The sequence below is a fragment of the Bemisia tabaci genome, chromosome 9 (genome assembly GCF_918797505.1).
Source record: "Bemisia tabaci chromosome 9, PGI_BMITA_v3".
NCBI lineage: Eukaryota > Metazoa > Arthropoda > Insecta > Hemiptera > Aleyrodidae > Bemisia > Bemisia tabaci.
The window spans coordinates 5,697,722-5,712,777 of record NC_092801.1 but is presented as its reverse complement, the minus strand read 5'-3'; the positions used below and the strand labels follow the sequence as shown (position 1 = coordinate 5,712,777).

General features: G+C 39.3%; 1 protein-coding gene across 1 annotated transcript; it reads left to right on the top strand.

Moving 5' to 3' along the window:
* Positions 1-1,531: 1,531 nt before the first annotated feature.
* On the top strand, positions 1,532-14,257 carry LOC109035146 (uncharacterized). The gene is made up of 4 exons (XM_019048659.2): positions 1,532-3,034; positions 5,095-5,551; positions 8,285-8,536; positions 13,255-14,257. Exons 1-4 carry the CDS (start codon positions 2,906-2,908, stop codon positions 13,464-13,466), a joined length of 1,050 nt encoding a protein of 349 aa, XP_018904204.2. The 5' UTR covers positions 1,532-2,905; the 3' UTR covers positions 13,467-14,257.
* The last annotated feature ends 799 nt before the right edge of the window (positions 14,258-15,056 follow it).

Below are 15,056 nucleotides of genomic sequence, written 5' to 3'. Positions count from 1 at the left end.
GAATACTTTGTTTACGCAATTTTATTCAGTTCCCGCCCTACATTTGAAAAAGAAACTTGTCCCGATTTCGCCGCCAATCCTCTAGCCAATAGTTGAGGTGGTTGAAAAGAAGCTTCATTTTTTGCTTTCACCCCTTGTGTTTATGTCTTTGGTTATAAACTCTCCTTGCGTAAGATTTTAATTGATTCAAAGCTTTTGTTTTTTTCAAAACAAAGAAATAAAAAATAAAGAAACACTAGAAAACAAATAAAATCATACTATAGAACAACTTAGTTAGTCGTTTGTTTACTTTGAGTGGTTCTTTTTTCCTCCTCTGCAATGAAGGAAAAAGTGACCTAATTCTAGCAAAAATATGCTCAAATATACCGCCGAGAGGATATCCTTATGAATCAACAAAGAAAATAATGCTTGCTTAAAGAAGCAAATATACTTATATAAAAAGATAAGTCACTTATGTCAAGCAGAAACCCGTTTTCATTCAGATATTTCATTTTTGATTTAAAATAAAATCTTCTTGGCAGCATGCTCAAGAATGTCTCTGCCTACATCGAGTCACTTTTTTCTCTGATGAAATTTAAAAGTTATGCTAAACGTTATTAAACACGGGACATGCTGGGACTTGGTGAGTTTGTTGACTACCGCTCTCTTTTTGTGCCGTAGTGTCATCATTAATTTCGCGAGGAAAGCTCTTTACTCTTAAAGGATGCCTATCATTCTTAATGTGTTGAAGCGCCTTCAATTTCGTATGATAGCGTGCAACACTTCTGTTGTGAAATAATTGCTTGAGGCGCCGTGGCACGCTGCGGCGCGCGGTCGGCCAGCGCATTGGCGCCTACAAACCTAAGTGCATACTTCAAGCATTGCGCAATGCGTGAAGTATCCCGTTCGGTTTGTAGGCGCTAGTGCGCGTCTCACGCTGGCAGCTCACCTCTCCGCTCTGTGTTAGGCTCTGGTGTTTAAACTCGCGGAGTCAGCGTTTTTCGCTTCATGATATTTAAATGTTTGGACACTCTCCGTTGATTATTTTCATTTAAATTGATGGGGATAAAAATATGTATTAAAGGAAAATATAATGTGTCCGTTTCAACTTTAATGATTTCCAAAGCACTTTAATTTTTTCTTTCACATTTTGTAGCCATAATGTGCTGCAGCCTGGTGTACGCGCAACGAACCGCTCAAAATTGGACGTATTTGGGGACCGAACCCCAACCTCTTTTTCCCGTTTTTAATTCACAATTAACGTGCGGGGCCTTCCGGATTTGACCAAATAGGCCTGTTGCAAGCAAGAAAAACAGCCAACTGGACACCCTTCCCAAGAGTAAATTCTCTCAAAAATCACGTTAGGCACATCAAAAAAGTCTGGAATCAGCTCCTTAACGCGGTAGTTTGTAACGCGCTTTTCCAAATTCACCACGTATGCGGGCAGTTTTTCTTGGTAGCTGGTAGTCGCAGGTTTGCTCGAAGAGTGACCCAACGTATATAAACAAACAATCTTGGAAACTGTTATAAACTCTTCTTGTGGGAGATTTCAATTGACTCAAAGATTTTATTCATGCAAAATAAAGGAAGAAGAAGGAAACGAAAGCTTGAAAACAAATGAAATCATACAATAGAAGAAACTAACTTAATTGTTTATTTATCTCTGGCAGTTCTTACTCCTCTGCCTGTGCAAACCTGGTCGGCGGCGGTGACTGAGAAAAACTGGCCGCAGACGCGGGAAACTTGAGAACGTGTGTTAAGCGTGAAAACTTCCGAGTTGCAAATATTGCATATCAATCGAGCCAAGGATGAATCTTATTTCTCAATTAATCCAGAAATGAAGTCCAGGATCAATACTGCCGTGCTAAGGAAGAAGGCCGTATGAACATTCGAGAGTTGCCAAATTTCCCTTGAAAAAACATGTATTTTTAAACTTGGCAACGTCTGAAGTCTAATACGGCGTTCTTTCTTATTAGCACGGCAAGAGAGGCGAATATGATTGACTCAAATGCATGATACAATTTCGTCAACCTCCGAGAGGTTCTCTTGGTATAGCCATCGGATTAACTGCGATTGTGTCGAGAACTAGCTGCCTACTAGCTAGCTGCTGTTAACTGCCAATTTCCTAGATCTATGTTCATGCCAACTATTCTGGCGTTTCTTAATCTTAATCTTTCTCTTTGTATAGTATAGTAAACTTCTACTTCTCTCGAGCAAGGGCCTTGTCGTCTCGTGTTATACGCTGTAAATATTTAATAAACTTTGATTGAAAAAAAGTGCCAAAAAGAGGTAGCCCTTGAACACAGACCGCCAAAACCACCAACGAATTCTGAGAGTAGACCTGTCTTGCCAAATATCATTGAGGAGGTTTACATCGAGCCTTTCGGGAGCAGAGGAGACATTTCGACTATTTCGAGCCAAGATTAAGGGCTGCAGTTACAACTTTCAGTAGGTTTCCAGGGTGGCATGAAACGTAGGTAATAAGAAAGAAATGAAAGATTGGAAATTTCAATGAAATATTTCATGAAATTTTCCGAGGCTGTGGAATATTTCATATTTTTCAGGGGCTTGGAGTACGCAACCCGCGCATTCAAACACACAAAAATAGAAGAAAGTCACGATTTTTACATTTTGCGAAACATGGAAAGGTAAAGGTAATTTTCAATATCTTTCATAAATTTCTGAGATCTGAAATATTCCAGGTGAAAAGTCAAGATTTTGTGTTTCATGAAATTTTGCCACTCTGCAGGTGTCGCAGGGCAGTCGCCGAAAAATGGCCACTGAGCCACTACCATACCAACTGTCAAGTTCGTGCGCTTGCGCTCTAGATCAGAATGCACAGTGGCATTGTATAAATGACGGCAATCTTGGTCAGCGCAACTACTAAGTTGTCACCTTCTTTTGTGTCAGGACTCACTGTGTTCATATGTGTCTATGTGTGCAACAACGGCGTTTATATTCGCCAAGCAGAATGGAATTGTTCTCCAAAGTGAAGATCCTCCGCTATTTTTTTATTTTCCTTGCTTCGTCGTTTTTCTACCACACAGGAGAATCGGTATGTTGAAAGTTTGATACGAAAAAATAGGATTACGTAGCATGATGTCATCGATTACGGTGTCGACAAACAGTTTTTCTAAGTTTTTGTTGACACCAAGATCATCAAAAAATAAAAAATTCTGACTCATATGAAAGATGATCACGGTGTTAACGAAACTTAAAACTTCCCTCTATAACATCTTTCAAATTTCAAGTCTTGTTTTTCTTATCTTATTTACTCTAACCTAACCTTGCCTAACCTAACCTTACCTGACCTAACCTAAACTAACAAACTTAACCAACTTTACCTTAAGCCAAATATCACCGTTTTAAGACGTGATTTGCACAAGTGCATTCATTTACACTACTTCTGCGTAAAATTCAATACAAACCTACTTACTGACCTGATTTTATATTTCTGATAGCCACTTACAAATGCGAAAACACACTAAAATCAAAGACATGTTTGGCCTGGATAAAACTATTATCATCCCCTCAATTTTTGAAAATTTGTAAGTCCGCGTGAAGGATTAAATATCTTAAGGGGAGCCCAACACTTGAAATAAAAAAAAAAAATTATTTTTTTTTGTTATTTCTGGCAATCTTTACATTCTCCAACTTCTACAACTTTAATTTCAGACCAAGTTTTTGGTGGGGTGTGTATAGGTGGTTGGGTGGTTGGTTGGGTATAGGGGGAGGGGTGTTTGGGTTTGGATGTGGTGCTTTTGACACATTGGTAATTATTAGATGATGGGGGGATAGGGGGGGGGGGGGTGGGGGGAAAGAAATAGAGTGGGGACAATAAAGGTTTTTTTACATATTTGTAAGTTTTATTATGGGGGGAAGATATATGGTAAGGGTGATTGAGTAGTTAATGGGGATTTTAAGGGGGGGGGGGATTGAATGGATAGAGAATGATGTGGGTGATAGTGAGTGGGTATTATTGGTGTTGATGGTTGTGGGTCTCTATTGTGGATTTGGGGAATTGGAGTGGTGGGAGTTATTGGGGGGATTTTGATTAATTTTGGGATTTGGGGTTGGGGTTTTGGAAAGGGGTTTTTGTATGGTGGGTATTTGGGGTTTATTTTTTTTTAGTTGTTGTGAGGTGGTGTAGAATTTTTCGGTATATTTAGGTTTATTGGGGTTGTTGGGTGAGGAAAAAGGTTTAGTAGGTTGTTGAAGAACTCGATTGGGCATACCGCATACGTGCAATCCGTCTTAAAATCACATTATATTGAAAATTGTTTTGAAAATCTGAGGGAACTTTCCTCGTACTATGCAGAAAACTCACTGGTATTTGCAAAACAAAAATCCACACGGCAAATTTTCATGTAAAAACATTAAAAGGAAATGTTGCATGTGTGAGGAATTTGCGATTTGACTGTTGATTCTTATGTAAAAGTTCGCGAGAAACACGATGGTGCCACTGGTTTTCTCTGAAATCAACTCAAAAGCTCAAAAAAAGCTCTCAAGTTGAGGCCAAAATGGAGGGATATCCCACGCTATCCTGAGAGTCCACCTTTACATCAAAACAAACTCTTCATGCAAAAATAGGGAGCAAATACATTAACAGCGCTGCCACTTCATTGGGGGACTCTAAAACTGAAAACACGGCATCACTGCTAATGTATTTGCTCCCTATCTTTGCATGGAGAGCTTGTCTTGATGTAGAGGTGGACTCTCACTGTAGGGTGGGATATCCCCTCCATTTTGGCCTCAACTTGAGAGCTTTTTGTGAGCTTGAGAGTTGATTTCAGAGAAAACCAGTGGCACCATCGTGTTTCTAGCGAACTTTTACGTAAGAATCAACAGTCAAATCCCCAATTCCTCACACATGCAACATCTCCATTGACCCTGAATTACTTTAATTGACTCTATATCACTCTGTTCGAATCTAAGTTGGAGTAGTATCTGATCCGATACTATCGGGTGAATTGGTCTCATACCCTAGGGGCCTTCAATGTTTGGCTACCTATCGTCTTTCTCGATGTAATCTTCAGGTGGGTGGATACCTAAGAATCGGGGGAACGGGTCAGCATCGCCAACTCCCTGCACACAATGCAACATCTCCATTCGCAGATGAAACCGGATGACCCGGCGTATGTCTCGGCCTTCAACCAAATCATCAAGGGTGCAACTTGTAGAACCATCACACCGAAGACGGGTCAATTGTACAAGAATCGATTCGACGGAGATTGTTCAAGGGCTTTCGCCGCTTTGACGAGCATCGGACTCAACGTTTGCACCGGTTGGCGGGGCGCCGCATGCCGCAGAATGTCCAACACTTGGGAATGCTCGGCTCTCGTCCCGGTCTCGAGAGGGATGGAAATAACCAGGACCCTCGACAGTTGCGGGCCGAATCTTCCTCCGCCGAGAGACCCGCGGTTGAGGTGTTTCACCGGAGCGGGGCAAACGTCGGGAACCAGGAAGAGACGTCATAGTCCTCCCGCACTCCCCGTAGGGTCCTCTAAAATCACCAGATTCAATCCTGGTCCTCCGTCCGCTCATCAGGCCTCGGGATCTTCACTTCCTCCAGGTTTCTTCTTTAACAAAAATAATAATTGACAATTTTAGCCAAAAAAAATGATAAATTATGCCCAGAGGCTAATTTTAGCTGCCTTCCTCCCCCGCCCGAGGTTTCGTTTGTAAACCCTAAATAAAGCTGCAATAGACTAACAGCGTTGAAGGGTTAATTATAGCTTTCGCTTATTTCAACTGTAGTTCAGGTTTAACAAGGTGATGAAATAGTGCTGGGTTCGCACTATTAGGGGAGAAAACACCTAAAAAGTTTGTGGCCTTTTTAGACTGAAAAAAAATTCTCGGCGTTTTTACCAAGGTCCATTGGTACCTTTACCATCACACTTTTTTACCAAAAATTGGTAATTTGGATTGGTAATTTTACCAAGACAGACTGGTAAGCTAACGTAAAAACCGGTATTTTTACTGTTTTTTCAGGTAAGGATACCGCACTCTTATTGGTCATCAATTCCCGGTAACTTTGCCATTTTATCTCGGTAATTCTACCACAGTCGATAAAAAATATTGGCGTTTTTACCAAGGTCCAGTAAAGTTACCGAGAAAGTTCAATAATTTTACCGAGATTTCTCGGTAAAATTACCAATTCCATTGATGGTAATTTTACCAAGAAAAAACTGGGATCAAAAAGAACCCTGAATTCTTGGTAATTTTACCCTTTTCTTAGTAAATACACCGAGATTTTTTTTCAGTGTATCATCTAATATTTGGACGTACTTCTTCGAGCACCTTCACTGATAGAGAATGGCCATTCGTATCTTTTTACTAAAGGAAAACTGTGCCGCTTTTTGGTCTATGAGTTTTTAGGCTTCATTTTTGTGCCGGTTTTTCATTGGCCGCGCGAATAATACATATAGGCTGGCACGGTGTTCTTATGCCGCAATCACACGCTGAATATAGCAGCTGAATATGGAAGTCAACAGTCATCGCCCAACGGCTGAAATTTCGCTAATTCGAGTTATTTTCATCCAGATGTGTGTCAAATCTTCTTGAACAGCTCAGGCAAATCCGACATTAGTCCGATGGTTGCTGAGAATCGTTGCTGAATTTTGCGCGTCACGCGCAAAATTCAGGCATCGGGCCGATGACTTCCACATTCAAGCCACATTCAGCACCCACATTCAGCGTGCGATTGCGGCATTACGGCCGTGATTAATTGTAAAAATGTTTTGATATCGGCGGAGACTATGTTGAAAAGTATGGTCAGGACCTCATTACTATGAATAATAATTAAACGTTTGCTCGGTTCACCTGTTATTTGTTGAGATACAAACTTCTATCGTGCGAATCATGTCCAGTTTCAAAATGCTAAAATTTGGACCCGCGGAGCACGGAGGTTCGTGCGGAAAAACCGCATTTTCTCGGCACCCAGTAAGCCAAATTATAAAAACTTTAGCTTGTTGAAATGCTGGAAGTATGGCCTATAACAACGTTTTTATTGATTTGTTCTAGCTTTAATAGTTGCAGAGAAAAAAAAATAGGGAAACTTACTTTTGGAGCGACCCTTGTATTATAATTTCATCACAAAATTGATCTTTCGCATCATTTAAAATGATTGAAATTGGCCCAAATTTTGGTAAATATTTTTTTACCAAGTGTCATCTATTGCCGCCAGGGGAGTGGAACATTTCAGAATTTCATTTTTTTGACGCACCCTAGGGGCCAGTGGTGGGTCTCGCTTTGTCTCTAATTATGTCAGCCGGTAAATGGTGAATTGCGCCGGTTCCCCCGTGTTGTAAAATTTTTAAGAAGGATTTGACAACGCTGCAGATCAGCTCAGTGGTAGCAAAAGCAGATGGGGATGGAATATGATTTATCTCACAGGCGGTATGAAGCCCTAGAAAATATTTTTTTCACATTTATTTTTCCACCAATTTTAGGGCCGAAAATTGTCTCATTTTTCTTAAAGTTCAACCTGTGTGCGCTACATTTGTTAATGATATAACGACTATTTTCGGCCCCTTTTAGAAACAACATATCGACGGTGAAAGTCGGCAATCACATAACTCGGTTTGCGACGTCGCAGACTTCCTGTCATACTTTATTTTTTAAACGGAAAACTACTCAACGGTAATTATTTAAAACTGCCGTGATTTTTCTTCTATGTGCGAAGAAAATTCTGCAAAAACTTCAAGGAATCATGTCCATTTGTTCTCCTTTAAAAAAATAACATAGTTGCGGAGATTTTCAGACACCGCAAATGAGTTATGTGATTGCCGACTTGCACCGTCGATATGTGTTATCGGATTCTTCATGATCGCACATGCTTTAATGGACGAGCCAAGATATCCACGTCACTTTTTGTAAAATATAATCGAAATATGTTATTCACCGGTTACTGATACTGCCGTGCTAAGGAAGAACGCCGTATGAATATTCGAGAGTTGCCAAATAAAACCTGTATATTTGACAACATTCATGATTATTTTTCCTGAAAATTTTCAGCTATTCTAGATTACATTGCGCACAAAATCGGAAAATAATACTCGCAATTTTCCCAGTAAACTCGGTTTTTATCGAAGGAAACTTGGCAACACTCGAGGCTCATACGGCGTTCTTCCTTAACACGGCAGAATACATTGCCGCAAGATCATCTCACTCTGCTAATTACTGGTGTACAATCGGGTATCAATTATCTTTGCAAAATGTGCCTCGCAGAATCATTTTGGTGTAATTTTGATTAACTAAAAAATGTCTTATAGACACCTGTCCACTAATTTATATTTACCTCTAGGCGTGCCTCCGTACACCGAAGGGTTTTCCGTGGGTTCCTCATCATCATCGATTCCCCCGTTCAGTCAAAGGGCTACCTCCAGCTTTGATGTTACGCAGATAACAAGACTAGGCATTTCAAGAGATGATCTGCAGTCATTTGCCAATCCATCGCATGTAGCACAACCTACAAGACTTGGTACGGGAGGCCCATCTGGTGTAAGTGGTCAAGTTCAAAGTCAAGGTCGAGGTCAAAGTTATAGTCTAGGGCAAGGTAACCTTCTTTATGCAGTAATTTTATTTAATTTCTCACGGTTTCCACAATTTTATGCGTTTTTTTTTTTTCTTGATTTCTCGGAACTAATAGAGTTCCCGCAAGAACAGTGTTACTCGATGGTGAAACCTCTAACCTCCTCACAGTTTGACACGTTGGAGACTTGCTGTCATACATTATTTTTTAAATTTCTGTGATTTCTCCTATCTGTAAGTCTTGAAAGACGATCAAACTAGACCATTTGATGACCGTTGGTCAGCATGAATTTTTCTTTAATTTTTGATAATTGAGGAGTGTCACCATTCATTTTTTACCGCAAGGAACATTTCTGACAAGTTCTCGTTTAAAAATAATGCGAAGTAACGATTTTAGAGCAAACTCACAATTTGGATGGGAATGGACCACCAGACAAGGTACTATTTAGGCACTCGGATACATGTTTCATGGCCAGAATTTCACGTAGAACACAATTATTGCATCAAAAATAACTGAAATCAACTCCCAACCAAGATATTAACGTTTAAATATTACATTGGATACATTGGCCCGGTCACAAGAGACAATAGTCTACGTGAGTCAAATCGCGCACAACATAGGTATTGGCAAGCTTTATCAATCAAACATTGTTCCTTTCCCACCTTAAAGTGTAAACAATTCGTTATAGCTGAGCGTCAAGATTGAGATTGCCATATTTTCGTGTCGCATCAGAGACTACCACGATAATGTTTAGTTTGAGATCCTACGCACGTAAACCATTAAGTTTTCATGGGCGGGCGGTTAGAATTCACGCGTCAAGAAACATTAAATATCTTGGTTGGTAGTCAATATCAGTAATTTTCGTTGCAAGAATCGTGTTCTCCGTTAAATTTGGTTTCAGGACATTTTGTCAACGATTTTTTGTCCGCGCACCTTTCTTGTCCAGTAGTTTACGCCCACACGTAAAATAAGCAACAGTTACTTGGTCCAAGCGTTATATTTTAGTCGGTATGTAAAAGTATATTGACGATATGGAAATGAAAAATTGAGAGAGAAGGAGGTGTTGTTATGGTTGCTCATTTTCTAAATGAAATGTTTTTACTTTCTCCTTTTGAATCACCTTTCTAAATTATCATAGGTGAATATTTGGTTTTATTTCTATCCTTAAAATATTGAATGTACAATATACCTTATATGTGTATAGGTACTTTTTTTTATTTTTTATTTTTTATTTACGAAATTATTACTGCATTTTGAAAACATTTATATTCTTAAAACGTGACAAATGTTTGTAAAACCTTTTCCAAGCGACATTAATCTCAACGAGCCGCAGTTCTGCCGACAGAAACTGCAAAAATGAATAAAAGAGGGGAAAAAAACAGAGAAGCACGCAATCTTTAGTTTTAACCAATTTTTACATCGATCTTTTAGAGTCAAATACGTCAAATATTGAGCGTTGCGTTGAACTGTAACGATCAACAATGGGACGCGCTTGCTACGGCGCCTTGATACAACTATACAACCTCGACGGATGTCCGTATTGCGTTCAAAGAATTGAAGGCGTTTTGACTTCCTACGCATGATACCTGTAGTTGATTCGATCGACAAACGCGTTGGTCGGCGGTGACGGGGACTTGATGCAACTATTTAAGCTTGTTGAATGTCCGTAACGGTCCGACTGAAGTGCGAAACCACGTATCTCCATTGCGGTGTTTCAAAATTTCCGTTCTTAATTCATCTCTTCCATGAGAACAATCCAAATTTACGACTTTAAATTTCGACCCAGATCTTCTGATTTCGAATACGAAAAATCATGGAGAATTAAAGTTTTATGTTGACCATTTTCTCGAAAGAAAAATAAAATTTCTAAGGAAGTCTGCAACGTCGCAAATGGAGAAACGTCGTCTCTCATTAGCCCAAAAATATGTATGTATGCATTATGACTGGCCTCTCTCAACTTATATTCGTCTGTAACGATTAACAATGGGACGCGCTTGCTACGGCGCCTTGATACAACTATACAACCTCGACGGATGTCCGTATTGCGTTCAACAAATTGAAGGCGTTTTGACTTCCTACGCATGATACCTGTAGTTGATTCGATCGACAAACGCGTTGGTCGGCGGTGACGGGGACTTGATGCAACTATTTAAGCTTGTTGGATGTCCGTATCGGTCCGACTGAAGTGCGAAACCACGTATCTCCATTCCGGTGTTTCAAAATTTCCGTTCTCAATTCATCTCTTCCATGAGAAACAATCCAAATTTACGACTTTAAATTTCGAACCAAATCTTCTGCTATCGAATACGAAAAATCATGGAGAATTTAAGTTCTATGTTGACCAGTTTCTCGAAAGAGAAATAAAATTTCTAAGGAAGTCTGCAACGTCGCAAATGGAGAAACGTCGTCTCTCATTTTGCCCAAAAATATGTATGTATAAAAGTGAAGGCATTATGACTGGTACCTGTTGAGAATACGGGAACCAATCAGAAATGGATTTACATTGTCTTTACATTCAGTATGAAGGGACTCTACCAAAACTGAGGTCCCGGGCTCCATCCTAGAGATGATTGATATTTGAGGACCAGTGGCGTGGCGTGCTTTACGATACATCGATTGTTATGCCATTTAAACCTATGGAGAAGGATCGATAAACAGGGTGTTCGCAGCGAACACCTTAATAATCGATTCTTAACCATAGGTTTGTATAGCATAACAATCGATATATCGCAATTCACGCCACGCCACTGTTGAGGACACTCGGATGCCAGTCATCGGGTCCCAATACTGTCGTGCCTAGGAAGAACGCCGTATGAACATTCGAGTGTTGCCAAATTTCCTTCCGTAAAAGGTTTATTTATTTGGGGGAGTTATGAATATTTTTCCTTGAAACCTCAGGAACTTTATGTAAAATTTCGAGCAAAATTATCTGAAAGATTGGAGGGAATAAATCCACAAGTTTACCTTGAAATTCGTGTTTTATGAAAGGAAATTTGGCAGCACCTGAAGGTTCATACTGCGTTTTTCCTTAGCACGGCAGAATAATGCGTCTCTTTTGTAATTGGACTGCATTTCGCAATTTGGAACTAGAAATTCTGGCTCTTCTGGAAAAACACTTACGTGCATAGGAAAACTAATGGCACATACGTTGTTTTTAAACCGGGCTAGAATCTATAGGTCCAAATTTCAAAATGTGGTCTAATTGATGTTCGTCAATAAAATAAAATAATGACCTTCAGCCATCATGGGTGCTCAGAGTGTAAACCCTGAAGGCAGCTCAATGTCATATGGAAGATTTGTAAGCCACTGGGCACTCTGACAAATGGGTTCACAGAAGTCGCAGCCTAAACATTACGGAATCATTTATGTTTTCAGCGGCTGGAAAACAAAGTCTGTCAGAGGCGCAGCACCGTAATAACTGTTAAAAACAATAATGTCCTTCCCATTTTGAAAGGAAGATTGCGTTCACTTTTGCTCTTGCTTATAATTTGGGTATATTTTGATTCGCTCTACTCTAATTGATCCTGAAATTACTTTAACTGACTCTATATCACTCTGTTTGAATCTAAGTTGGAGTAATATCTGATCCGATCCGAAAGTGAGTTGTCTCGACCTACCTTCAATGTGGTATGGTATCTACGTTATGATACCTAAAATATATTTGTATTTTAATTATTATTATTATCATTCACTTTATATTTTTAAACATTTCGATCGTCCCTTTCATTTTCGCCGAGTCTCAGGGGAGCACGGGTTTTAGAAGGAGCAAGAGGAAGGGACCGGTTGCTTCGTAGACATTTCTGCAGTGTTAAGCAAGAACGCCGTAAATCTGTGAAGATTTTCCCGCGTTTCGTTTTTAATCCAACACTTTATAAAATAAAAACTATTTTACCCGTGTACCTCAAATTTTCAGATTAAGTTCTTGACAGTATTTGCGATAGAATTATGTAAAAAAAATCGTCCAAGGGTACCTACACGAGTTTTTCTGCTATAAAACATTGTTTCCAAAAAATTTAAAATGGCGCTTACGGCGTTTTTGGCGTTGCACGGCAGATTCTGGATCCCCCTTGCTAGTTGCTGGGGGAACTGAAAACCGGTACTTTCACCACAACCCGATTTTTTCGAGGCATCGAATATTTTGACTCTCCAGCTTCATTATAATTTGGACCACATTAAGCAGAAAGGAACCAAGCCACATCAGCTTGTGCCAAATTTGATTGGGCAATTTATTTTTTTACACGAATACGGTTGTGTGGATTTGTGTACAAATTTCAGAGAATTCTCCGTGGAGTACGAAGCGAATTTCAAAACATTTTCTAAGAGGCCGTTGAAATGTTCTCTTGTACAAAATTAAGTTACCTGGTCGAAGCTGGCAATAGCTGATTTGGCTTGGTTCTTTTCTGCTAAACGCGGTCCGTTCATTGTTATATGGACCGCGTTTAATAGAACGGGACCAAGCCACATCAGCTATTGCCAAATTTAACTGGGCAATTTAATTTTTTCCGAGAGAACGTTTGTGTGGATTTCTTTGGAAATTTGAAGGGATTTGCTACGTACTCTGAAGAAGAACCGCTGAAATTTACACGAAAATCCGCACAACTGATTTCATGTAAAAAATTTAATTGCCCGATTAAATTAGGCAATAGCTGATGTGGCTTGGTTCCTTTCTGTTTAACGCGGTCCATATGTGTGTAATTCATACGTGATGTTGTCAATTCTTTTTCCTGTGCATCTATTTTCAGAAATCAACCAATTGCCTAAAAGTTTTGAGTGCGACAAATGTGACAAAAAATACGTAAACAAAGAAAGTCTAACTAGACACATGGAATATCACACTGGCCAGACAATTTGTCCATTTTGTACCAATGGAAAACGTTACGGAACAAAAGATGCCCTCAGGAGTCATATAAGGTCCAAGCACCCGAAGGAATGGTCAGCACCACCACAAAAATGATCTCTTCAAAATATCTGGATGAATATATTATGGAACTAAAAGAAGAAAAATGAAAAAAATGGGGTTGGTTTAATTTTAGTCGAACGGATATAATTTAATAAGTCATGCACTGAAAAAAAATTCTCGGCGTTTTTACTAAGGTCCGTTGGTACCTTTACCATCTCACTTTTTTTTTACCAATTATAGGTAATTTTACCAAGACAGACTGGTAAGCTTACCTAAAAACCAGTATTTTTACTGTTTATTTCAGGTAGGAATACCACTTTTATTGGTAAGCAATTCCCGGTAACTTTGCCATTTTATCTCGGTAATTCTACCACAGTCGATAAAAAATATTGGCTTTTTTACCGGGGTCCAGTAAAATTACCGAGAAAGTCAATAATTTTACCGAGAAAAAACTTGGATCTAATAGAACCCTGAATTCTTGGTAATTTTACCCTTTTCTTAGTAAATACACCGAAATTCTTTTTTCAGTGTGCACCATGTAGTCATGCAATCATGCAAACCGTGTAATCATGCAATCATCCAATCGTGTATCATAGCATGACGTGTACTACAGTTCCGTCAGAAGCTCATTATGTACGTATTATAAAATAAAAAAATAATAAACATATAAATAAAATGATAAGGAGAACCTTTATACTATACATGTTTCTTTTAGTTTATTTTTACATATACTGTTACATCCTGAGTGGAAGCTATTCAAGTGGCCAGCAGTCGAATTCACGGCTACCGGGAAATCCATGAAACAGTTAATAAAGCGCTTTACCCTAAAAACCCTGAATTTTAATTGATCCTAGGTTAAGGTAACTTACCCTCTACCCGCTCCAAAGACATAAAGACGGAGTGCTAAAAGCAAAAAATGAAGCCTCTTTTCAATCACCTCTACTATTGGCTAGAGGATTGGCGGCGAAATCGGGACAAGTTTGAAATTTAAATGTAGGGCGGGAACTAAATAAAATTGCGGAAACAAAGTATTCTAGGTTGATTTTTGCCCAAATTCACTTACCCACTCATATTTTTTTAACTTTAGGTTAGCTTTGGTCCGTCGTCGACCGATTAATTTCATTTGGGAGTAACGGTCATCTAGGACTGTATAACGGCCTGTTTGAACCGGCAGAACCACCATGAGCAAAAGAAAAACTAACTTTATCTGAGATTACCGAGCAAAAGAAAAACTAACTTTATCTGAGATTACCGAGCAAAAGTAGGTGTATTATAATAGGACGCAGTCTTAACTTTCTTAATATATTCGTTTTAGGCATTTAAAACACGTTTAAAAGAAGAAATGTGAAAAAATCAAGAGGACAAGTTCAAATCAAATTTCCGTATGTCGCCATGGATTCCCGCGCTCATTTACACACTCACACAAGCACCCAGCGCCAAACCAGGCTTCACTTTTTCCCCGTGCTTTTAGATACGAGCACTCCGTCTTTATGTCTTTGACCCGCTCTGAGGGCTCAAAAGGGTGACAACGTGAAAACCGAAAATCACTAGAAAAGTGCCGCTGCCAACCTAAGCTTTGGGAAGACTTTCAATATCTTGCTGACAGCGCATCACAAACAAGCGTCTTTAGGGATTAAAACTTTG

Bases quoted from the DNA above. Each gene is read 5' to 3' on its own strand.
- LOC109035146 (XM_019048659.2), top strand. From the start codon at position 2,906: ATGTGTCTATGTGTGCAACAACGGCGTTTATATTCGCCAAGCAGAATG. The intron at 5,552-8,284 runs GTTTCTTCTTTA...ATTTACCTCTAG, and splicing joins GGGATCTTCACTTCCTCCAG to GCGTGCCTCCGTACACCGAA. The intron at 8,537-13,254 runs GTAACCTTCTTT...ATCTATTTTCAG, and splicing joins AAGTTATAGTCTAGGGCAAG to AAATCAACCAATTGCCTAAA.